The sequence below is a fragment of the Terrapene carolina genome, unplaced genomic scaffold (assembly GCF_002925995.2).
Source record: "Terrapene carolina triunguis isolate 2854851 unplaced genomic scaffold, T_m_triunguis-2.0 Scaffold97, whole genome shotgun sequence".
In the NCBI taxonomy this organism is placed as follows: domain Eukaryota; kingdom Metazoa; phylum Chordata; order Testudines; family Emydidae; genus Terrapene; species Terrapene triunguis.
Window position 1 is genome coordinate 21,089,552 of NW_020664448.1, and position 26,913 is coordinate 21,116,464.

General features: G+C 41.3%; 1 protein-coding gene across 7 annotated transcripts in view; it reads left to right on the plus strand.

Moving 5' to 3' along the window:
• Positions 1-26,913, plus strand: part of YAP1 (Yes associated protein 1) — a 186,178-nt gene that overhangs the window by 13,632 nt on the left and 145,633 nt on the right. For 4 of the 7 annotated variants that reach the window (XM_024215657.2, XM_024215658.2, XM_024215661.2 and 1 more), the window contains exons 1-2: positions 16,074-16,857; positions 21,427-21,677. In XM_024215657.2, the coding sequence (XP_024071425.1) occupies positions 16,573-16,857; positions 21,427-21,677 (536 nt within the window). In that variant the 5' untranslated portion in view covers positions 16,074-16,572. Of the gene's footprint in view, positions 1-446; positions 620-8,808; positions 8,876-14,746; positions 14,837-16,073; positions 16,858-21,426; positions 21,678-26,913 lie in introns of those variants that run through there. The other 3 variants (XM_026651589.1, XM_026651591.1, XM_026651592.1) reach the window with 3 other exon arrangements.

Consider the following 26,913-nt stretch of genomic DNA (forward strand, 5'->3'; position numbering starts at 1 on the left):
CGATCGCAGCTTTTTTTTTTTTTTTGCTTGGGGCGGCAGAAATGCTGGAGCCAGCCCTGCTATGGAGTTTGTGGAATCTTCATCATTGGGGATTTTTAAGAGCAGGTTAGGCAAGCACCTGTCAGGGATGGTCTAGATAATACTTAGTCCTGCCATGAGTGCAGGGGACTGGACTATATGACCTCTCGAGGTCCCTTCCAGTCCTACAATTCTGTGATTCTCTGAATGCATTTTTCAGATGTAAAATATGTAAGTGAAAATCACATCCACTGTAGAGGATTTCTGCCTGACTGAAAAAGTTTCCCATATTTTATATATAAATAATGGAAATTCCTAAATGATCAGTCTCTGTGGTTAACATACAACAAAATAGCTGCATTTGTTAATTTTTTTAAATTTCATATTAGAAAATGAAATTGACACTTTTTTTTCTTGCCCCTTTCCAGGTTTTGCTTCTGGAAGATTCTGACCATTTTGATTTATTCAGCCAGTCAAATCGTGAGGAGTTTCTCTTCTGTCTTTTTAAGCATCTTTGCCTTGGAGGAACTCTCTGTCAATTTGAAGATGTGCTTGGTCCATACTTAGAAACTACAAAGGCTTTATATAAAGATCTTATAAGGTAAGGTTGTTGCATTTAGAATCTGATTTTCAGAAATGCATACAAAAATTTTACATGTGCAGCTGTGCATAGAATTGCATGTGCACATTTTGAAAATTACGCTCTTTGAATTTTATGAATATACTTTGTGCGATAAGATCAAAGATAAGTTGAAACAGAATATTAATGCTTCACTAGCAAAATAATACAGTTTTAATGGCAACTCTCTTATAAAGGAACTTTTTGCCACATTATAAATACTTGCAGTATATTTCATTTCCATTTGATTGGTTCCAGTGATTATTCTACATATGGAAAATGGGGAATATCATTGAAACCAGATTAAGTGCTCCAACTGTAGTAGATAAAATCACATCAACCAATTGTGGAAATATATAAGATCCTAATAAAGTTATTATTTTCTGAGCTTAACATTTTACTCTCAGGAGAATAGACTTCTGAGTCATCGCCTATCCCCTGGTGCATGTAGCTTTCACAATTCAAAGTAGCTAGTTTGAAAGTTGTTAAAATGATATCAATGGAAATTTTTATTTTTACATTATGGACTCAGTCCTATAAGGTGCTGAGCACTTTGGCTCTGATCCAGCAACACTCTTAAGCACATGCTTAACTTTAAGGATGTGAATAATCCCACTGAAGTTAAGCACTCAAGGATATATAAAACAAGTCAATGGGACAACTCATGTCCCTACAAAGCACGTGCTTAATAATTTTGCTGGATTGAGGCCAGTGTTCAGCATCTTGCAAAATCAAGCTCCGTTTGTCTTATAAATCAGGCCCAAACAAGGTGCTTTGGATTGAAATGTTGGTTCTTTCACAGTCACCTGGAATAAAATATTTAAGTCTTGATTTTTGCCACCCTTAATTCTGCTGGTAGTACCCTACGCTTTAAGTACTCAGAATGAAACCAGTGAGACTTTTGCAGAGTAAATACTACTTAATAAAGGTAAGAATCTGGTCCTTCTTAACTTGACATAATGGATTAAAGTGAGCATTCTTGCCTGGTTTGGAGAATGAAAGAGCTTGTCTATTTTGCTTAAGACTAATCCATATTTTCTGAATCAGCACCTGGTGTTCACATCAATTTAATTTTTTTTAACTATTGCTTATTCTGTTTGTCAGTGATAGATCTTAGGTTGACAATGACCATTTAAAAAATCTTGTTTCAGAGTTATGTATTCTGCAAAATTTTAAAAATCAAGACTAGCCACACAACCCATAAATTAGACACTAATGCCGGAAGAAGCAATCTTTATTCATGTAAGTAAGGAGTTCCATTGAATTCCATGGCACTTGTGAATAAGGATTGCTGTATCTGGCCTTAAACTGGAAGAATTTACTTTCCTGTTGGAATTTTCTTGTTTTAAATATTTTTGTAAACCACTTTGGTTGACTAAGTTTAAATCACCCTCCATTCTAAACAATTTTAAAACGTTCTAATGTCCAGTGCTTTCCAATGGGCACGCTGATTCAGTTCTATAATACTGAAATAATCAAAATGAGCTCTCATTGGGAAGTAGCGTTAAGACAGTTTCTGCCATTGAAACAACCCCATTAACAGACTGAAGATACTGAAACAGAGATTTTTATTTCTAAAGATTGTTTTGAATATTCTTTTAAATATGCACATAGTGTTACATATTAAGTTTATTTAACTAGTTACAGTATCACAACTAATCCCAGCAGTTTTCTTAAGTAGTGTAGATGTGGTGCTTGGCTATATGGTTTCCATAGTACTGTACAGAGAATTCAAATGGGCACCTCAGGAATACTGAACATGGCAAGAAAGGAGCTAACAGTAACAGAAACTCTATCTTCTCCTTTCTGTTAAATCCTTCACTCCACACTCTAATCCCCAGCCTTAGCTTACTCTCTGCATTTTACTACAGCTGTTCCTGTTCCCATGCTGTTGAATGACATTGGACAAAGTGCTAAGACTACAATTAGTTCCTCCACACTCTTCATTCCTTTTGCCTCTCAACTACCCTCTTTCTTCTAGACAGCTTTACTTCTACTCTCTGAGCCACTCCTGGGCTGCTATCTCCAGCTGGATTTTCTTTACCTTCAACTCTCCTTAAACCTTCTTCTTGGCTTCTCTTTTTATATACTGCTTTCTCTGACCGGGATCTTGCAAACTTTTAAAAACAAGAAATTATTTGGCAAAATTGCTTCACCCCTTCACTAGTTCTATCTTCTTCTTTCATGCCGATCTGACTTTTACCTTTGTACTATTTACCTTTTAAAGCCTCAACTTGTTCCCTTGACTCCATTCCCCTGCTGTTTCATCGTCTTCCTTGCTCCTTCTCATTCCCTTACCTTCATTCTTGCTTCTTTCCTTATGGACAACAGAAATTGTCTGTTTCTCCTTCCTTTTGTCTTCCAAGTCCTAAAATATGCTGTTTACTCGTTTTACTTACTCTCCTTCAACTCTCTCTCCTTGATCCCTCCCGTCTGCCTTCTTCACTCCACTAAAACTGTCCTAACCAAGATCACTAACTACCGTCTCTAGGCTAAGACTTTTTTTTCCTATTCTTTTCCTTTATTTCTTACTTGACTTTCCCCTCTGCCCATAACCTCTGTGGCCATTGTCCTCTTCAGTTGCCAGTCAGGCATCTCCTTTTGGCAGTGGGATTCCCATCTCAAACTCAGTCTTTCCAAAGCTGAACTCCATGGGCTAGATTCACAAAGAAACATAGGTATGCTGATGCTCAGCATCACCACCCTTAACTTCTGTTGGCATCCTTTTGCCTGCAAGAGATGGTAGGAATTGCAGCCTATAATGTAGATGGTTTGCAACACCTCATGTGACTGAATGGTCCAATCCAAGATTTGCATGATCTTTGGCGGTTATTGCAAATGTATGTTTCTTGGTTGGAAGCTGCTTGCTTCCTATGGGCTCTTTTCTGTTCAAGTTGTAGGAGCCACTCCTGTCATGGACCTTGATGCCCTGATGGAGACGATGGCGCCACTTGTTACGATTATAGAATGATAGAAGATTAGGGTTGGAAGAGACTCAGGAGGTCATTTAGTCCAACTCTCTGCTCAAAGCAGGACCAACACCAACTAACCATCCCAGCCAGGGCTTTGTCAAGCTGGGCCTTAAAAACCTCTAAGGATGGTTCCCAAGATTTCCCATTGGTCAGGATCAATTCCAAATTCATTCATATCTTGTTTGCATGTATCTTTATAGCGAAGCCTGGGGCATCCTGTTGTTCTTGTTCCCTGTGATAGCTCCCCGAATAGCATGTCCTTGGGTATGCTTCAGTCTTCCAACCTACTCAGATGGTCCAGCCAGCACAATCGTCTTTGCTTGAGCAGGGCTGTCACACTTGGTAAATTTGCCCTTTGAAGAAGCTCTGTGTTGGTGATTTTATCTTGCCATTTGATCTTGAGTTTGCGGTGTAAACAGCATAGGTGGAAACTGTTTAACCTTTTCTCCTGATGAGCATAAGTTGTCCATGTTTTCCCACCATACATGAGAATGCTGAGGAAGCAAGCTTGATACACTAGCATTTGGTCTTGGTAAGCTTTTGTTCCATGTTCTTTTAGTCTGCTAAAAGTGGTGGCAGCCTTTCCAATGCAAACATTTAGTTCTTCATCCAAGGAGAGGTTGGTGGTCCCTGTAGAACCTAAATAGCTGAACTTTTGGACTATTTCTAGCTGGTTTGCCTAATGCCTAGAAAATAACTGGGATTGACAAAGCCTGAGTTCAGCATCTTAGGCTCCATATGCAATGAATGGGAAGCAATAGGCACCTCAGGATGGGATTCACAAAAGTCAGCATGCTAGCTGGTTACCTGCCAAAGCTAGCCAAAGGGAGATGCCAAGGCAAGGGGTGTGTCCTAAGCCTCACCTCTCTCTGAGAGAGAGGCTGCAGGGAGACGTCCCTGTGCTTGGGATTCTGAGATGCAAACCCTCTCTTGGTGTTAGGTGCCTATGGTTTTTTTTGTTTTTTTGTTTGCAAGCAGCAGGAGGAAGACTAGCTGGACCTCCCTCATAACTTAAAGCCCAGCGGGTAGTGTACTCACCAGGGATGTGGGAGACCCCTAGTTCAAGTTCCCCCACTCGGGGAGAAGGGATTTGAACAGGGATCCACTGGGCGAAGGGGCTCCTTCAGTCTCTCCTGTTGAAGCGATTCTATAGTGGATATATCATTAAAAAATTAATTGGAGCACGGGATCCTGGGTCTACACATACACAAAAAATTATTCTGTTATTATTTATGCACAGTGGATCAGATTCAGCACTGGGCTTCAACTCCTCCTCATCCCTCCCTGGCCATTTTGTGCATCTATGGGGGGCCCAATCCAGTAGGTGAGCTCTGAGCATGCTTCCTAACAGATTGGGCCCTGCAGGCAAGTAAGGTAGATGAATGCTTATCTTTCCCTGGTTTGTGAATCATTCTGGGGTTAGGTGTCCAGATTCCTGGTGTGGCTGCAATGTGCATATGTAGAGACAGAAACATAGGCTCCTAGAGAATTTTTTTACTGCCAAATTTAGGTGCTGAGTGAGTTTAGGTGCCTACTGTGTTTGAGGGCAGCCGAGTGTGGGTTTTGTGATCCCAGTGGGGCCTGATTCTGGGATTTAGGCACCTAAGGTGGCAGTTAGGTGCCCACATTCTTTTATGAATCTAGCCCATATCTTTCATCTTGATAGGTACTGAGATCTTTGTTAATCCCATGACCAAAGTTTGCTACCAAGATGTCATTTTAGACTCTTCTCTGTTTCTTCTCTCTCCTGGGTTTTATTTGTTGCTTCTTCCTTTTCAATATTTCCAAATTACACATAATGTTCTCCTTTCTGATGTCTCCTTTTCATGTGCAGTTTATCCAAAATGCTGCTGCTAACCCTGTTTTCCTCAAACCGCTCTCTGATAATATTACCCTCTTTTTAAATCCTTTCACTGGCTTCCTAGCTCCTCCCTCATTAGAGTCAAACCCTTCAACTTCTCCCTTAAAGTTGTACATCATCTTACATCACTAATCTCATTTTCTTCTTCTCCCCCACTCTCTATCTGTTGTGGTTGTTTCTGTAATACTCAGTTTGTGTACACACAGGGGCTTTAGTCTAAGCTGAAAGATCTCCAGAAAAGCCCTCCTAACACCTGAAGTGGCAGCCCTTAATGATCTTCTCCTGTCCCCCCTTCTTACAACAGCCTGTACCTAACAAATTCTGCGAGTCCAAGCGCTATTCCACCCAAAATTCAAATTATTACAACATGTTATTTAATAAAAGGAAATTTCAAACCTTTAAATATTTTATCACTTACAATTTAGGTCAATTTATTAATATTTCTTCCCTTCATAAGATGATCCACTAAGCATTGTAAATTACAAATATGAAGAAGGGTTATAAATAACTGATTTAGCAAACAGTATTACTGTATTCCAAGTTAATTACAAGTCTCTTCTTTTAAATTGTCACGAAAGAGTAATTCTACATACATTCATTATAAACACCGAATTACTGATTTTCAAAATAATCACTAACTTGGTAATGTCTCTTCCATAAGCCTTTTTACTTTTATAGGAAACCTTTATTTCAGAAGCCTAGCTCTGCTGGATCTTCTGTCACTTACAACTTTTAAACTAAACTAAACTCTAGTAGATCAATATAAATTTTTTGGACCAGACTGTGACAGGTGCTCCCAGGGTTAGGGGAAAGAATAGCATGCAAGGATCTCTACCCTGGTTTGACCCACATTTGTCTGTCAGAATTGCAGTCCCTGTGTTGGGGACTTCAGTGTATTTGTTACAGAAACTAGTTACTGCTTGATTCCAATCCGTTCCTTATGACACAATTTTGATTAGGTTTACCTGAAGACTTTCATGTCACATGGCTGCTTCAGCATATCTATGAAAAATAATGTAGATACTTTTGTTCATTAACTTTTTAAGTATGCTTTCTAATCAACATGTCCTGATTAAAATTAAAACACAATTTATCATGAGATTTAATGGTTATGGTCTCCTAATTTATAAATATTTTCTGTGGACTGCACCTTTAAATTTCTAATGAGTTTTTCCATCTCCATTTTGGAGAGTAATTTCACTTTAAGATGGCAGCGTTTAGAGTTTCTTGCACACTGTGCTCACACTCATGGAGATTTCACGTGCTCTTTCGTTGTTGTTCCTTTCCTTGATCTAAACTAAATTTATCTGAAAGCATGTTGTTGTTCTTTTGTGTGTGGAAAACATAATATAATGGTGATACAGAGGTATAAATAGAGCTCAAAGTAAGTATGAAACAGTGAAGAGTTTCTCCTTTTTATAAAAGAGAACAGATCTAGGTTAAAATAGCCATTTATGGAATATGAAAGTTTCCCAGTTTAACAATTACGTGTGAAAAATAGATGCAGAGATTTGGACAAATATCACTGCAAATAAAACTCTTAGGAAAAAATGAATTGCGGCTCTTAGACTTGTTTTCACATGAACATGACAGAGCATAAGGGTAAAATCCCGGTCCCATTGACTTCAATAGGATCACAATTTCCGCCTAAGAGTTTTAATAGAGGTGCTTCCAAAGCATTATGTGCTAGAAACAAACACTGAAGCTGAAAATTATAATTTCCTTCCAGGAAACCAACAGGAAGCAGAAAATACCTCTGAATTTTTAGCCCATTTAAAACAATACCCCTTTTCACCATCTATTTTGGTAACCTAGAATTTCCTTTTTTGAACTGAGAAACATGCAAATGAAAGGCTGCTGAACATTTTCATACAAAGCAACTAACACTAGAAGGACCTGCAGATACAGTTGTAATATCTGAAAAGATTTAGTTTAAAAATCTCTGCTAAAATACCGTGTACTAGAAGAGAGACCCAGTCCACAGCATGTAGATTTGATGACAACTTCACCATCCTACAGATGATATCATCAAACCAAAAGGAGCCAAGTGCCTATTGGTTAAAGAGATTGCATTGATTGGAGCAGTTTGGGTTTTTGTTTTGTTTTTTGTCCAGTTCACATTCTCTTTTCAATAAGTAGAAGCTTTGGTAAAAGAGGACAGGTTGCCAAGGCCGCCTGTTCTGTGCTGTTGTGGTGTACAACATGAACAGAAGTACTAATGCCTAAAAGTCTGACTCACCTAATTAGTTATTAGACTCTAGCAGAATCTGTCTCAGAACCTCTTGAACTGAACCTCTTCATGATAAGGCGTTTTGTGAGTTAACACATTTCTCAGAACTGTATGCAGTATGGAATCTACAAGACTCAAGTGCACCATAATGAGTTGATGTAAATAAAAATTATGTGGAATTAGTGAAAATTGATAGAGGCTATATTATCTGATTTCTGAAGAAATGTAAAAATAAATGTCAATATAAAATTGAGAGAAACAGATGCAATTTTGAAAAACTTTAATGGTGAATAAAAGCATTGGGATTTCTGCAGATATTATAACTGAGGAAATTGACAGCTCCACAGCAAATAGGTTGGTAGTTTAGAAATGTAAAGGTGCAGTAAACAGAAAACACTCCTAAGTTAGGGCTTGTGTCCCTAGTGGGGAAATGCGCTCTATGGGGGTGTGACTTTTAAAGTGCATTCATTAATGTGTTGCATATTAATTGCTCTGTGTAGACCCTGCAATACATTAGTGCACTTTAAAAATCACACCCCTGTACAATACATTACCCCACCAGTTAGATACACCCTTTCATAGCTATGCACAAAACATTCCTCATTGGAAAAATGTGTTAAATAAATATATAAACCACTTCAACTATAAATGGATGGACGTCCAGATCTCTTGGTTAAGGTTATTGGCTTTTTACATCCTTAAGATAATCACTCTTTTTTACTCTGCAGTTCTTCTACTCAAAAAATACATGAGGTAAAAATATTAATTAGCTAAAAGAGAGAGAGAGAGGTGCATCTCTGATGACAATGAAAATTGTTTTACAACCTTAACTTTGGAGTCATTACTGTGACTCTGTGATGCAGTTGTAATTTAGTGGATGGAAATAAGGAGAAACTAGCCCCAATTTTTAAAAAATAATTCAGTACTTTCTATAAAAAATCTAGGGTTGAGATGACATGGATCAAGTCCTAACCACTAAATTTCCCTTCATAGATTTGAGCAAGAACATAATGTAAAAGCTTGCAACTAATCTAGTAAATATTAAAGATGTCTATTAGTCATTTTGTAGATGCTGGTATTAAATATGCGTTATTTCCCCATATTTCAGTGTTCAAAAGGATCCTGAAACAAAGGAAATAATTATTACATCAACTATCTTCAAAGTTTCTGCATATGTAAGTATTAACTTTCTTGCCATGGCACCTATACATCATGAGAGCTAGGCATAAAACACATTCTCAAGTTTAATTATACAACATGAAAATATCAAATTTATTTGAAAATCAGACAAAAATGTAAATAAAATGTAGTATTTAATTTGAAGAGATTGTTCAGGCACACTATGTTTTATTAACCCTTTTCCTGATGTCATCTTTGTTCTAGTCTTTAATAACATTTCACCAATGAGCACGAGCACCACTTCATTTTCTATTCAGTAAGAAATAAATTTTGGGCCCTGTGGCTTTCTAGGAATATAGGTGTAGAGCTCTAGAGAGAAGAGCCTATGCAAAGCAATACATTCCAGCCCAGTGCAGCCATCTAGCTCATACAGTTACTCCTCATTTAACGTTGTCCCACTTAACGTTGTTTCAATGTTATGTCCCTGCTCAATTAGGGAACATGCTCGTTTAAAGTTGTGCAATGCTCCCTTATAACGTCGTTTGGCTGCCTGCTTGTAAGATTCTGTGGAAGAGCAGCGACTTTACAAGGGAGCACTGCACAAGTTCCGCTTCTCCACCTCCTCCTCTTCCCTCCCAGCATTTCCCCTCCCAGAAAGTCCTAAGGAGTGGAGACACGGGGCTTCCCTGCTCCTCCCCCTCCCTCCCAGCACTTTGCGTTTAGGACTTTCTGGGAGGGAGGAGGAGGAGCAGGGAAGTGCCGCATCTCCACTCCTCCCCCTCCCTCCCAGAAAATCCTAAATGCCACCAAACAGCTGGATTTTCTGGGAGGGAGAGGGAGGAGTGGAGACGTGGGGCTTCTCCGCTCCTCCCCCTCCCTCCCAGCACTTCATGCTTAGGACTTTCTGGGAGGGAGGGGCAGGCGCAGGGAAGCACTGCGTCTCCGCTTCTCCCCCTCCCTCCCAGAAAGTCCTAAGCACCGCCAAACAGCTGTTTGGTGGTGCTTAGGACTTTTTTGGGGGAGGGGTGTCATGTGCTCCAGAGAGGAGGTGGAGTGGGGGTAGGAAGAGGTGGGCCTGGAGTGGAGAGGGGACAGGAAGAGGCGGGCCTGGAGCATTCCCGGCAAAATCCGAGCCTGTTCTCCGGGGAAGCTGCTGCTACTGCTGCAAAGGTGCTTCCTAGCGTTGCCTGCAGCGGGCTGTGCCTGTGTGGGGTAAGCCAGGGGCACTTCCCAACCACAGTACAGTACTGTACAGTATACAGTATAACGCCTTTTGTCTGCCCCCCCAAAATTTCTTGGGAACCTAACCCCCCACATTTACATTAAATCTTATGGGACAATTGGATTTGTTTAACATTGTTTCACTTAAAGTTGCATTTTTCAGGAACATAACTACAACGTTAAGTGAGGAGTTACTGTACTGTTATTCTATATAAACTCAATATAGAATCAGTAGAAGCTAAGGGCTAGAGTAACAAAGGAGCTTAGGTGTTAACAATGCTCAGTGTTGCGCTACGTAATTTCCCTGAGTTAGGCGTCTCGTCTCCCTATACAATGCAGGAGAAAAGAAGAATAGGATTCACAAAAGCTGCCTAAACTAGCCAATAGTAGATGCTGAGAATGGGGTGGCTCCTAAGTCCCACCCTTCTCAGAGTTCAGCACCATTTGGGATTCGCAGCTGGGAACCTTCTATTGGAGTCAGATGCTTAAGCCATTTCTTGCAAGAAAGGGAGTGATGCATATGTGTCTCCACACAAAACAGCTGTGGGAGGAGGCCTAATGGATAGGAAACTCATCCAAGATGTGGAAGATCCCAATTCAATTTCCCCGCCCCATGAGGAGAATGGATTCAAACAGGGGTTCCCCTCCCCAGTTTTTAGGAAAGTGCTTTAATCACTGAGCTATGGGATATTATGCTGTGGGTCAGTCTTAATCTCTCCAGCTGCAGATGTTCCACTGTGTATGAAATACTTAAATATGCATTTGGACCAGTGAGAAAGAGAATATAACTGACTCTATGGTCCAGTGGTTTGAGGGCACTCCCCAGGGAGGTGGGAAACCCATGTTTAAATCCCTGCTCCCCATCAGGCAGTGAGGAGAATTGAACTGGATTCTCCCACATCCTGGCTGTGCTAACCACTGGGCTAAAGGAAGGAGTTGTCCTCATCCTCTCTAGGCTGTTTTGTGTGGAGTTAGGCATGCTCTGAGCATACTTACCAGAGGGGCTCCCCAGGAAAGTTAGGCAGGGTAATGCCAAGTCTAAGGATCCTGCTGGGGTTTAGGCATGAAATAGGCACCTAGCTGCTGTGCGGGGTCAGGACTGAGGCAGCTGTGCCTCAGCTGCTGAAATTTAAGCACCTTGGGGACTTTAATGGCAGAAATTTAGTTGTCTAGGGAATTTACACACCTCCAGGATGAGACAGCAGCTGAGCAGGGTTTTTGTGAATGCCAGTGGCACCTAAAGTGGCAGTTAGGCACCTAAGTTCCTTTTGTGAATCTAGCCCTAAGTTTTATTTTGAGCCTGCCTTTATTCAGGCTTCTGTTTTGCACTTGCAGTTTGGATTTATCATAGAGAATTTGCTGGATAGGGTGTGGTGTGCCTGATTCTTACTAAAGATTACAGGAGGGTTTACAGCATAAGAGAGCTTGAGGGGCAAGGTGGGTGCCCACTTATAGACCTCCTCCAATTGTTTTCTGTCCTTCTGGCTGCTGAGTTTCTGAAGCCTCTGGCTTCCCTATTTCCCTTGCAACACCATATGCTTACCATAAAGATGAGCTTGGAACCCACCTGAACTGTACTACATGCTTCCCAGTTTAGTTGTTCCTCCACTAGGCAGATCCATTCCAAATCCTCCACCATGCACCTGAGCATGCAACAATTTAAATGTAAGATAACATATCTTCCAAAAGAAAAAGAGCTGGTGTCACTGCAGACAACACACACTACCGGTGGCCCAGTTGTTCATCAGTGGGCCATCATCTTTTAACTATTATTACTGTTATTATTATCATAGAATGTTTTGGAACACTTTAAAAAAAATCTCTTGTGTGTTTGTCAGTATTTTTACCTCTGTCCTGCCCATTACACTCAGGTTTCTTTTCATATAAAAAATGCTAAAACTATATTCCTGGAACCAAAAATTACTCATTAGCATTTTTATTTTAACACTGTGCAATTGTTTTCATATCTGTGAATTGGTATTCGTTTGACAAGAACTTCAGAGATTTGTATTATTGTTTGGTTAGATTTAGGTAAAACATCCAAAAACACTTCTGGGTGCCTTTGTCATATTTTAAAAATACCATCAACATAATAAACAAGAATATATTCAGTGGTCTCCACAAAACCAACAAATGGAGGGATGGGGCAGAAATCCCATTCCAATCACAGATCCCTGTCCTTAGCACACTCCCTCCTTCCCAAAAGCTTAGGAAAAGAAGTTGGCTTTGCAGCATTTTCTGGAGGTCAGCAAACATGGGTTATTTCAGATGAAGGGGGGAGAGTGAATTCCAAAATCCAGGCCCACCATGGAGAAAAGCCTGCGCACAGTTTCCTCTTATAAAATGAAGAGACTCTAGTTTGAGTACCTGTACTGCCTCAAAACAGGTTCAGTTTCTGAGTTGATTTAGGTGTAGTTTTATGTAGAGTGCATATGGTAATCTGATCTTGAGGTGATAAAGACATGGATCATATTGGTAGTGTCCGCATCCGAAAGAAATAGTAACAACCGCTTAGCCAGACATAGATGAAAGAAAGCTGTCTTGGTCACTGTTGCTATATGATCATCTAACAGCAGCTGGGAATCTAATAGAATGCTAATTCTGAAAACTGGAGTAACAAATGGTAGACACGCATCCTCAATTAATGAGGCAAAGATAATCCTCACTATATCTTCTTGTTGAATCCTCATTCTACGAGCATCACTTCCTTTTCATCTGGACTGAGCCTCAGCCAGCTAGCCCAATCTCTACCAAAAACTGGCTGGATCAGATAAAATAGAGAAATAGAGCTTGGAGTCATCAGCAAAATGAAAACACTGTGTCATCCCATGCCTCCTTACTAACCCTAGCCCCATATGCTTATCTTGACAACTTGGTAACACTGATTTAAGTGCTGAAACCATGTAATTAGAGAAAGCACTGTGATAAATTGGTACTGAATATGTTCCAAAACTACTTTTCAATTTTTAATCTTCTGACCTTTCAAAAAAAATCAAACTAATACTAGATTTTAGGACTTAGTTACATGAATATAAGTATTTTAGCACAGATTTTGGCAGTCCAGAGAGAGTGGGGAAGGGAAGTACACCTCTACCCCGATATAACGCGACCCGATATAACACAAATTTGAATATAATGCGGTAAAGCAGTGCTCCGGGGGGGCGGGGCTATGCACTCTGGCGGATCAAAGTAAGTTCAATATAACGCGGTTTCACCTATAATGCGGTAAGATTTTTCGGCTCCCAAAGACAGCGTTATATCGAGGTAGAGGTGTATTAGAAATTTTTGTAACAATTGTATACTTCTGAACTCAAAATGGTTTAAGAAGTTCAAATGATTTGCATATAACCAAATTTCAGCATGAAGAAACCTGAAGTATTTATGATATTAAATAACGAAGAAATTTCTTGAACGCTAACTCATCCTTAACTACAGCAGTGCTATTGGCACCAGAGTAGTAAATACAAACACATATATATTTGCTAACTCTTAAGATATACTGTATTGATAAAATGTTACACATGTTGTTTTGGAGAGATGTTCAATAGTATCATTATTTACAGTATGTCACACACATGCTATCTAAAATCATCACCAGATTATCTCTATTTCTCCAAAGCTAGAAGTTAAAATGATCCAGCTCTGGCATCACTAAGTCAACCGAGTGTCACACACACACCACCTGTTTAAACTTTGAACTGCAGATGGAAATGATGCTATTCTTAATTTGTGTATAAGGCATCCAAATATTATGGTGATGAGGCACCGAAATATACAGATAGAACTACTCTTATCTAAAACTAGTGCAAATAAAAAATACAATAAAATACATCTCAGCTAACTAAAATGACTTTAAAAGGCACCCAGAACATAGTGCAAAAACTCTGCCTAATTTAAACCTGATTGTATTTCATGGTATCAAATATTTTGATCAATATTACTTTTTGACACATTAGTACTTATACATCACATACTTTTATTTTTTATCCAGCAAACTTTAGGTGGGATTCTGTAGCCTTTACACAGTCAAAACTTCAATTGAAGTCAATTTTGCCTGAGTAAGGACTACCGGATTGGGCTCTTCAATAACAGTCAGAAATCAATAAAATCTGATCCACAACCATAGCTTGATATTGCTCCTCTCATTTTTCTTGAAGCTTAAAACATTACTTTCAACAACATGCAGTAGTTCTTACTATGTAAATACAGAGAAAGTTATTTTTGAGTATGTAAATATTTGATGAGATGGTGATCAGATGCCTAAGTGAATCCTGACTGGAAAAGGGTCAGTAAGAGAATATATTTAGGGCCCCACTGAAGTTAACAGGTTTTGCCATTGACTTCAATGGCAGTATGATCAGATCCTTATTCTTTAACCATTTGTAATTTAGTCCCTAATTATGCAAACGCTTACGTAGGTGAATATCTTTACACATTAAATTAAATGGAACTACTGACTTACATAAAGTTACTTACCTGTGCAAGTGTTTGCAGGATTCTTGCCTTAATGGGCATCTATTCTACCATTAACATGAACTCCACACTGTCCGCAAAATTGTCACAGTGCATTTTGTAGATAATATATTAACTGAATATAAGAGTAATTGAATGTAAGAATTCATAATGTTCAAATAAAGCTGTTTAGCGTTACACATGATTGTAATATATATCTAGTTTGTTATTAATACTAGATTTCCCCCCCTCAGGATGATAACGGTATGTGCTATCCTTCAAACAAAAGCCATGAACAGACATTTGCCTACTTCATTGTGGATCCTCTGAAACGACATGTTCATGTTTTGTACCATTCTTTTGGTGGGAGCTTATTTTTTTAACTGATTTATTCTTAATCTCCAATTCTTCGTATTAGCAGTATAATGGAATGGAGGAGCTCGTCTTTCTATATGGAATTAATTAAAAATTCCATAGTTCCATTCCCTTCAATGAAATACACATTGCCTGCCTATGCAAAAATGTGAACTGTGATATACATTTTACGTAGTGTTTGTTGAATGATTAAGAAGGAATGTTTTATGTTCACAGATAAATCATAATTTTATACAAAATGTTTAAAAAGTCTGCTTTTGCTAAATTGACTTTAACTGTAAGATTCAGATCCTGCAAACACTGATGCTTGTACATACTTTTACTTATGGATGTAGCCGCCTAAGCCCACCTTGAAGGCAATGGAACTAATCATACATAAATCTTTACAGGAGTGGGCCCATAGTGAGTGCATCAGACTATCTGAATTCTTACAAGGGTCCATGAATCTTGCTCTTCCAACCCGCTACATTTTGTTACCTGTTGTGTTTCAAAAGCCTCAATAAATATATAAAAACTCTTATTCTCATCTTTTTGTCACTAATTTTAATCAAATGTCATTTTGCATAATCTAGTTAGTAAATGATAGCTGTGTTATACACTCACTGGTCTGTATTATGCAGCATACTGAATCTAACCTCTTGGGTTAAATGGACTGAAAAGCAGGTTTCCATTGAACTCAATAACTAGAGAAATGTTTTGAATGTTTTCTCTGTGTAATTTACCCTCTCCCAGGACCGTCACTCCGTGACAAAATTAGTGTCCTTAGTGAAATGTAGCAGTTACGGGGAGGGTGGGGTTCCATTTGCGATGGCGGGTTCCAGCTCTTCCCCCCCAGCCTGGGGATGGGGGCAAGGGATCCCATTTCTTTCCTTCACTTACGCCCCTCCCCGCCCCTGCCTAAGTCTGCGGGTGGAAAGTGGGGCGCTGGGAAGACCGGTTTCTCCCGCGCCCGTTCAGGGGATGGGGCGGGGGGAGCGGTGCCCCTCTCCTGGGGGCCAGGGCTCGAAGAAGTCGCATCTCTTCTCCCGCAGCCCGTTCTGGGGGCAAGGGGGGGCTATTTTTCCTTCCCAATTCCGGCGCTGAGGTCGGGGGGGGAGGGGCGCAACAGGAGTCTGGAAGTTTGGAGGAATTTATTTTTAACTTTTCGATGCATGGACTTCTGCGTTGCAGGGAAGCGCGGGCGGGCGGGAGTAGATGCTTGAAAAATGAGGCGGGCGGGTGCAAAAGGGCTGGCTCTCCTGGATGTTGTGCGGGCAGCAGTCCGCGCAGGACTTGATAGCGGCCACTGAGTCTGCCAGATTCCGGGCGGGCGGGCGCAGAAGGAACCGGCGCCTCTGACTGGATTCTGTGCGGGCGGGCGCAGCAGGACTCTGCTAGAGGCTGGCTGTAGGATACGGTACGGGCGGGCTCGCAAGGGGCGGAGCTGGCTGGGGAGTGATGCGGGCGGGCACATCTCAGAACTTTTGTTTAGTGTGTTGTGTGAGTTAGTTTCCGCCGCCGGGACAGAGGCGCCGGCCGGGCTGGGCCGGGCTCGGGGAAGTTACTACTCGGTCGGGCTTGTTTTGCCAGTTGCTGCCGCCGGTTGTGTTTTCCGGCTGTGGGGGGCTGAGCAGCAGCAGCGGGGGAGCCCCAGCCTGGGCAGCGGGGCATGTGGGGTGGGGAGCCCGGGCTCTGAGTCGCCGAGCCCCGGTACGGACGCGGAGCCATGGATCCCGGGCAGCCTCAGCAGCAAGCGCAGCCCCCGGCGCAGCAACAGGCGCCGCCGCCGGGCGCCCCGTCCGGCGCGGGGCAGACCCCGGGCGCGGGGCCTCCTCCGGCCGGGCACCAGATCGTGCATGTGCGGGGCGACTCGGAGACCGACCTGGAGGCGCTTTTCAACGCGGTGATGAACCCCAAGGGCGCCAATGTGCCGCACACGCTGCCCATGCGGCTCCGCAAGCTGCCCGACTCCTTCTTCAAGCCGCCCGAGCCCAAGGCCCACTCCCGCCAGGTGAGGGGGGCGGCCGGGCGGGGGCGCAGCTGGGAGCTCTCCTGCCGCTATCGTGAGCGCCCGGGGGGGAGCGCCCCCCTCCTCTCCTCTCCTCTCCTGTCCTCTCCTCTCTTCTCCTTGGGGGGGGGAGCGCCCCCCTCCTCTCCTCTCCTGTGTGTGTGTGTGTGGGGGAGCGCCCCCCTGTGTGTGGGGGTGGGGGGTGCGCTCTCCTGCGCCACCCCTCTGTGTGTGTGGGGAGGGAGCGTCCCCCCTCCTGTGTGGGGGAGCGCCCCCCTCCGCCCCCCCGTGTGTGGGGGGGAGCGCTCCCCTGCCCCCCCCGTGTGTGTGTGCGGGGGAGCGCCCCCCTCAGTCCTTTCCTGTCTGTGTGGGGAGTGCCCCCTCCTCTGTGTGTGTGGGGGGTAGGAGGGAGCGCCCCCTCCGCGTGTGTGTGTGTGAGAGAGAGAGGAGCGCCTTCCACTCTTGCATTCAGGAGTTTTGCAGGGGGCTCACTCCCTTTTTTGTGGAGTGTTGTGGGGCAGTTCCCCGTTTATTAGGGGGGGTGGGGTGCGCCCCTCTTCCTGCCTGCTTTCTGGGATCCTTAGGGATTTTAGTTGGGAAATCCTGTAAATAGTTCTGAGCAGGAGTTACCAGTCTCAGCAGCTGATTTTTGTGCTGTTCACATTAGGCCCTGTCTCCCGCCAGGGCCTCTCACTCCCCAGCAGCCTACTTGGGCACCCAATAATTGCTCTCTTGTTTTCCAGCTTTTGTCGAGAGAGGGGGATTTAAAGCCCCTGAAATTAATCTTAGAAATCTTTCACTTGAAAGAACACAAGGATTTGGTTCTCTGATGTAATCTTCACACTGTTTATTTATCTGTGTGGAGGATGAGGAGGAGAGGAAGATAGAGGGATTGTGTCCAAACTTTTTAAAAAAACAATATGGATGTGGCTTTTCCACCATTTCATCATTGCACTCCATAGGATTTAATTTCCCACATCAGAAGCTAATTCCAGTGCATTGGTTTTTCTGTCCCTGTTGGTACTAATCACCTTTCAGCTTTACTGAAATACCATTAAATTAACAATATCTGCAGATTGGACTGAAATAACTTGCCTGCTGCAGTCCTGTAGTCTGAACACACAGGGCACAATCCTGCAGGCCTAAAGTACAGGCTGAAAAAGAGTTGCAGGATTGGGCCCATAATAAGTCTCTAACAGTGTTTGTTCTTTAAGCAGTTTGACTCATGTGCCAAGATTGAAGTGTTGATACACATATGACTAAAAGTTAATGTTTAGGCTGCTGTTTACTAAATTTTTGTAAACTGCCTCTCTGCTCAAATGTTTTTATTAAGCAATGAACTTTGTTGCTAAGTTATAAAATAGATTTTATTGTAAGCTATTGTCACTTTATCTGTGTAGCCAATAGAAAAGAGATTTGCTCTGTATTACACTGGTGCCTGGTACTCCTGTAGTTAAGGGTCTGTCAACATTTCCATTATTAAACTCCGGTTTGGAAGGATTTATAACTCAGCTGTAAAAAAATTTACTCCAAGCTAAGCCTTGGCATATATCCTCTCAGCCCAGGAGTTGATTCATTTCCCAAATATTAAAAAAACAAAAACAAAAAAACACAGTCTAGTCTTTAAGTTAAAGCAGTGGCTCTCAAACTTTTTTACTAGTGACCCCTTCACATAGCAAGTCTCTGAGTGCGACCCCCCCCCTTATAAATTAAAAACACTTTTTTATATATTTAACACCATTATAAATGCTGAAGGCAAAGTGGGGTTTGGGGTGGAGGTTGACAGCTCACACCCCCCCATATAATAACCTCGTGACCCCCTGAGGGGTCCTGACCCCCAGTTTGAGAACCCCTGAGTTAAAGGACTGCAAAGAAAATAGAAAGCGGTTGGGGTGGGTTATTTCTAGATTCTTGCTTTCTTGTAATTTATAGAATTATGAATTATTGATGATGATTCACAGAGCTAGTCCCATTTGGAGTGGGTGGTAACAGCCCATTTGAACTCTTGAGATTTGGGAAGAAGGTTACTATGTGTACAGCTAATACTTTTTATAACTATTTTTACTATGCAAGTTTTATCATGGTGTTCTTATGCACAAATGTGTACTAATAGGTATTCAGCAATCATTTATAGCTAGATGCTGTAATCATGTATACTGTTGAGTACATATTAAGACGACAGTAAATGCAGCTAAGTATATTACATATTTGAAATGTATTGTATGAGGTGCATGTTATTAGTATCTATCCATATAGCATGCACCTTAAAACTTGGGGACTGTGTGTGTACATTGCAAATGCTACTAGAGTACACAATTTAGCTAAAATCTTTGTTCCTTGGTGCTGGCTGGTTTTAGGACAATATATTGTAGTAAATCATGTAGTTAAAAGCCAGTTGAAGCCATAGGATTATTGGGTTCATTGTTGACCTTTTCATTTTAAAATGATTGTGATGGTGTCCTTTTTCCTTGGCTCTTGTCTGATACTGCCATAAGAATATCCACCTTGAGGGTTTTTTTGGGGGGGAGGGGGGGTAAGGAAAATATTAAGTCTTTGGTTAAAATCCAAAAAACCAAATACTTCACATTTGAGTGAGTTATGTCCTTCCAATACATGGTTGCTTTTGCAAAATGCAGACACTGGATAATTGTGTAACATAGGCCAAATTCTGCTTTTGAGAGTTTGCATTCTATTACATCATAAGGCACAGTAGCTGATTTAATGAGAAATGGGATGAGTGTACACATCTGAGTTCATAAATGAGCCCCATGTATTCTGCAATATCTAGGTACAGTGATATGGCAAGGGCTGACATTTACGTAATAAAATGTAGGAGTGCAAATTATCCTACTGTACATGGGAAGTGAATGCCTATCTATCTATCTATCTATCTATCTATCTATCTATATATATGTATGTCAACATTTAAATATAGTTTTCATAGCTATTTTTTTGTTCTCCGTGGATTTGTATCCATATCAGGAAAAACGACACAGTTTAACATGATTCACTGTCCTCAGGTCAAGAGAGACCCAAGGTTTTTTGTGGGCCAGGGTTGAGGAAGGTTTGCAGAGATGTTTGTGGAAAATTTGATTTGTTTGTCCATATTCTGGCTGTAGCTAGTGCTGCTCCCTTTTTATACGCACCATACATACAATTAAAGTACAGTTTACTTGAAGATTGGGAACCCTTTTTTTGCATATCATATCTTGCACTGTTATGAAATAGTCCTTTGGAGCCCAATTTGTAGTCACTACTCATGTGGAACTCCCATTGAAACCAGTGGGCTTGAGTAGTCATTTACATCTGTGCAGGATAGGTGTAAAACACCAACAATCCAGAGTAGTAGTTTACACCCACTTTGCATAGTCATTTCCACCAATTCAGTATGCAAGGGAATTGTGAATCAGGCATGACAGGAGTACCCTTTGAAGAATGGGGATAAGATCAGGCCTTAAGGCAGAGGTGGGCAAACTATGGCCCCCTGCCCCTGAGCTCCTGCCCCTGGAGGCTAGCCCCCGGCCCCCTTCTGCTGTTCCCCTCCCCCGCAGCCTCAGCTTGCTCTGCTGCTGGTGCAATGCTCTGGGCAGCGGGGATGCAAGCTCCTGGGGCAGCGCAGCTGCAGAGCCAGGGCCTGACCAGGTGCTCTGTGCTGCGCGGAGGAGTGGCTGGCTCCAGCCGGGCGGCGCGGCTGCCTGTCCTGGCGCTCTGGGCAGCGTGGCTGAAGCGCAGCCAACCACCGGTGCTCCAGGCAGTGCAGTAAGGGAGCAAGGGGGAGGGGGGGTTGGATAGAGGGCAGGGGAGTTCGGGGTGGTGGTCAGGAGGTGGGGGTGTGGATAGGGGTTGGGGTGGTCAGAGGGCGGGGAGCGGGGGGGTAGAATGGGGGCAGGGGTACCCAGGGGGCAGTCAGGAAGGAGAGGGGGGGTTGTATGGGACAGCAGGGGGCAGTCAGGGCCCGAGGTTCTGGGGGTGGTCAGGGGACAGGGAGAAGGGGGGCTTGGATAGGGCAAGGGTCCCCGGGGGGGGCAGTCAGGAATGAGAGGATGGGGTGGCGGGGGGAAGTCAGGGGACAGGGAACGGTTGGATGGGGCAGGAGTCCCGGGGCGGGGGGGGCGTCAGGGGGCGAGAAGCAGGAGGGGTCAGATAGGGGGCGGGGGCCAGGCCACACCTGGCTGTTTGGGGAGGCACAGCCTCTGCTAACCGGCCCTCCGTACAATTTTGGAAACCCGATGTGGTCCTCAGGCCAAAAAGATTGTCCACCCCTGCCTTAAGGTATGATCCTCACAAAGAAAATGGCTTTTTATATGCATACAAAGTAAAACTAAACAAGAATGAGAAACCTTTAAAATTAATATTCTAGAGGTATATGTAAAAGTTTTGCAAGCTAGCTCTTAAGTAATCTACTTTGGGCTACATCCTTGAATGTTAGCAACTTCAGAATAAGTAGAATTTTAGAAAAAACATATCTGTCTGCTTGTCTAGAAAACATTCAGTAAGTTAAAAGTAGGTTGTATTCCAACAGGCATGTTTCTGTTGAAGTAAAATATCTTATAACAATTTAACTCCTGACAGGCCAGCACTGATGCAGGGTCAGCAGGAGCCTTGACTCCTCAACATGTCCGAGCTCATTCCTCTCCAGCTTCGCTGCAGCTAGGAGCGGTCTCTCCAGGGACACTTACCCCCTCTGGAGTAGTGACTGGTCCTGGAGCTGCACCTTCTTCTCAACATCTCCGCCAGTCTTCATTTGAGATTCCTGATGATGTACCTCTGCCACCAGGTTGGGAGATGGCTAAGACGCCATCTGGCCAGAGATATTTTCTGAAGTAAGTAAAATCTATTTGAAAAAATGTTAGCTGTATTTCCTAACAAAGTTTGTGTTCCCTGTTTAAGAATCTCTGTGTGTAGGAATTGCTGCATCTTTACTAAAGTTCATTTAGTGTAAAATGTATTTTAAAACTATAGGGCAGGGGTAGGCAACCTATGGCACGCATGCCAAAGGCGGCACGCAAACTGATTTTCAGTGGCACTCTCACTGCCCAGGTCCTGGCCACCAGTCCAGGGGGCTCTGCATTTTAATTTAATTTTAAATGAAGCTTAAACATTTTAAAAACCTTATTTACTTTTCATACAACAATAGTTTAGTTATATATTATAGACTTAGAGATCTTCTAAAAATGTTTAAATGTATTACTGGCACGCGAAACCTTAAATTAGAGTGAATAAATGAAGACTCGGCACACCACTTCTGAAAGGTTGCCGACCCCTGCTATAGGGCATGATTTTCAATAGTACTGAGCACCTGCAGTTTTCACTGACTTCAATTGGAGGTGAGAGTGCTCGGCTCTTATGAAAATCCTGTGTGTTTTAAACAAGTCTTATTCTTGGTTTGTCTAAATATGATGTGGTTGTTTTCTGTGTTTGTGTTTTAAAAATCACTTGAATGTATATAATGATATTTTGAATTGCATAAAGTTCTCCTTCAGGCCAAAATAAATGGAAATGTCACACAAATTGCTATAAAATGGATGTTAAAAATGTTAAATAACTTTGGCGCAGATATTGTAGTGAGAGGAGTAAAGGATTGATCTGATTGTTCAAAGTGCAATGATATAGGCACTGATTGTGCATTCAGATCCACGCATGCAGACTCCCGTGCCCATGCGGAGTCCATTGGCACATGGATCTGATTACAGGGTTGGAGTTTATAGTTCTTAAAATTAATTTACATTGTTTGGCTTGAGAGGGAAAATTCATAAAATTCTTGAAAATTGCTCCTTACTCATGCACACATGGCTTTTTTCCTATACTGAAATTAGTATACCCTTTTCTATAACTGACCAGAGTTTACACATGCCAGCAGTGTGATATATAATCCATTAGGGAGTGTTTTTCTTTTATACGGTATAGTTTCTAAAGCAGCAGGAGCCTATCCTCCTCTCTGAAAGAGTGAGCACCCCAACATATAATTGGCCCTCAAATACTTGGACTGTATTTTTAGCATTTTCTTTTACTTATTTTTAGCATTTTGTTAAACTGGGAGGCTCCAAGTAGCCCATTATTTGCCATTTTGAATTTAGGGAAAATAAAGCATATATATAATCCTAGTTTACTTGAACCAAATAAAGCATTTGTATAGTCATACCTTGCTTGCTTTAAGATTATTGTAAACTTCTGTGTCATGTTGACCAAAATAAAGGATTCAAGCCTGAATTCTTTGGGAGATTATTCTGTGTTAAGAACCCAAAAATAGGCAGTAGTCAAAGAGTATGTAGCTGTGATTTTTGTCGATGTAACTGAATAATACACGTTAGGCCAGATCCTCAGCTGGTGTAAATTGGCATTGCACCTTTGAACTTTTTGGAATTAGGCAAGTTTACACCAGCTGAGACTATTTCCCACTGGCCTTGAGGAGCTCAACATAAATTCTGAAATTAGATCAAAACCGTTTTTTTTACTGTACTACTCTTACGAACTAGCTTATATAATAGGGCAAAACTGCAAACACAACAGTCTGCTAATTCAGATCAAATGTAATGGATTTAAAATTGCGCAATTGCTAGTGTTTCTTACTATTTTTAGTAATTGTTGACTATTTCAATTTTATAGAAAGGGTTTTATTGCTTTATAAGAGATGTTAAATGTCTTTACACTTAAATACACTTTTATAATTGATTCTTTAATTATGCTCATTCAGGTGAAAGCAGAGGGAAGGATTTGATCTTGGAAAGCTTTTCTACAGTTTCATTATTACTACAGAAAATCTTTTCCTTTTTTCTGCAAGTTTTTCTTTTTTGTCCTTTCTTGGTGTCCTGGTATCCATTTCAAAGGGTCAGGTTTCAGCAAGAACAATAAAGAGCCTGAGACTGGAAAGTACACACAAGTCTGGCAAACTCATCTGCATGAGCAAGGTCGTTTGTTCTCAAGCAGACATCCAAAGTAAATGATTGAAAGAGCTGCTAGCTGTGAAGGATGTGTCTTGAAGGGGAAAAGAGTGGAAACAAACCAGGTTGTTAGGAAGAAAAATAAAGGCTGTACTTTTTGAACCTCTCCCTGCTGGGTCACATGCTGACCTGGGGAGATTTTCAACAGCTTAATAGGCTGTTTTCTTTCTACTTTCCTTGGGTGATTCTGTGCTTTGGGAGGGTCTGATGAGGATAGTTCAGAAGGCTCTGTTCACACTTGAAGATCAGCATTTGTTGTCCCTAATAGGTCTTATAACACTGTCTACAGGTGTAACCCACAAGCCTCATTGCAGTTCAGAATTGCTTGTGTTATCTTTATAACCTGAGTACCAGTGAAACACTTTGGATATTTCAAAAACATACAGTAAAGAATTTTTTTGAAGAATTCCTTTTAGCACAAGCTAATGTATATTTCAGAAGTTTTCTTAAAACAGTTATTTTGAACTTTAGATAGAATACATATATAGGTCCTGGAAGCTGATTTAAACTGGAAGTTTGTCTATTTATACTTTGAGTTTTCTCAAAACATAAGTGTATCCAGACTTTTGCTGTTAATATGACTTTTGTGCTCTAATACATCTAGGAACAAAGAATGTGGCCATATTTACAGGATGGAGGACTCTATTCTGGGAAGCAGTGACTGAAAAAGATTTGGGGGTCATGGTGGATAATTAGCTTAACATGAGCTCTCAGTGTGATGCTATGGCCAAAAGGGCTTGTTGAGCCTTGGATGCATAAACAAGGGAATCTTGAGTAGGAGAAGAGAGGTTATTTTATCTCTGTATTTGGCACTGGTGTGACTGCTGCTGGAATACTGTGTCTAGTTCTGGGGGTCCAGATTCAAGAAGGACGTTGATAATTTGAAGAGTGTTCAGAGAAGAGCCACAAGAATGATTAAAGAATTAGAAAATATGCCTGATAGACTCAGTGAGCTCAATATGTTTAGAAGATTAAGGGTTGACTTGATTCCAGGTATAAGTATCTATAAGGGGAACAAATATTTAATAATGGCTCTTCAGTCTGGCAGAAAAAGGTAAAACATCATCCAATGGCTGGAAGTTGAAACTAAACACATTCAGACTGGAAACAGGGCGTACATTTTTAACGGCGAGAGTAATTAACCGCTGGAACATTTTACCAAGGGTTGTGGTGGATTCTTCATTGCTGACAATTTTAAAATCAAGAATGGATGTTTTTCTAAAAGATATGCTGTAGGCATTATTTTGGGGAAGTTCTCTGGCCTGTGTTAGACAGGAGATCAGACTAGATGATCACAATGTTCTCTTCTGGCCTTGGAATCTGTGAATAATTGGTTCCCTCTACAATATGCAGAGTTTTGGCCCCTCTTCCAGGTATTCAGCCTCTTCATTAGCTTGGTATTGTTGCTTTTTGTACCTATTGCCCCATTCTGAAGCCATTCCATGAAAGCATGATCCTTTCTGGTAAATTGGTAAATAGAAGTACTGTACATTTATACAGAATAGGTGGAAGTATTAGACATATCTTCAGTTGTTAGTCAGCCTTATGGTGTTGGTTATCGTAGTACACCCTATACTTATGCTTGGAAAGACTAGTTTTTTATCAATAAATGTTGATAAACATAGATTTAACCATACACACCCAAACCAAAGACAGATATTTCCTGTCATGATAATTCAAATTTATAGATAGGCAAAGTAAGAAAAATGCTGTTTGGAAAAAAAAAGTTTTATTTAAGGATATTTACTTTGTATATTTTGACATATGGTGACAATTTTTGTTTTAACGGTTAAAAGTTTTAACTTTTTGACCCCCATTGTCTTACTCCCCATAATTTCACACAACTGTGAAAATTTAAATCGATAAAAATTTTAAAAAGCTTAAAACCCATTATTTTATGCAACTTAGAGAAAAATAAAAAAAGTGCTTAAAATAGTGATAGCCATCAAAATTATACAATATATAAAAAAATTAAATTCAAATCTGTCTATCCTGTGGACAGTTAAATACAGTATGGAAATTTCACTTGATGAAAAGATCAAGAACTGCAAATGCAACAATTTTCACAATGGGAGAGGCAGGTGAGAAAATGACCCAAAATAGCCAAATGTTCTAGTGACCAACTCTTGTACTCATATATCAGTCTGGGATATTCTGAGTTAGGATCCAGTTTTGAAATCCCAACATCCGGCATTCTTACATTAGTCCATTTCAGCATCATCATTTAAACTTCATGTGTAAGTGGTGGTCCAATACTTCATTAATATTCATATCACCCTTATAACCAGGAGTTTTATTAGCATAATTATTCTATAGTGTAATTGAAGCAGAGTTAGAGCGGTGAGGCAAACACATTCCTGTCATGGGTGGTAGCATTTATACTTCATTAAAGCTGCAAACTTCTGTGAAATGTAGCTAGAGTTCATCAGTGGTAAAATAAGTATTGTCTCCTTAGTAAGTAGTCAGATGTTAGCCTGCACAATATTATCATGCAGAGCAGGAGTGTTTCAGAATGGACTGAATATAAAATAAAGATTGCATAATTGGTCAGTGTGTCAATCACATGGCTTTTGAAGCACTTCCTGTTGGCCAGTGGTAGGTTGACATTTCAATGAACTATGAAGGGGGGCTACCAGCTCAACCTCTGGGCAAGAGATAAAATGCATTGCTGCAGTAATAGCAGTCAACACTTTTCAAAAGGGGAAATCCGTATGTTAGATGTAATTTCTGGTGTGATTTGCTTATTTTATATTCAACACTGGGCTATTTTAAATCATACAACACAGTCCACTTAATTCCTACAAAAGTGGTGTAATACCCCTTCCCTTCTCCCCATGAGGAAACTGCTATTGCTCAGTCCAGCTGTCTTGTAGTTGCTTTTCCTGCAGGAAGCAGTTCTTCCACGCAGTTTGTCAACAGCTTCCTATTGTCTTTATGAAGTGTTCTATGACTTCCTGAATAAAGCTAAGTTGGTTTTCAGTGATATTTACCATTAACCTTTTATAAGATCTCTTATCAGATGGGTTATTGCTAGCTGTATATTTCTTACATGTTCTGTACAGAGTTAGGGATAGATCCAGGTAATTTGATCTAATATGGAACTAAAGGCCCTTAAAAC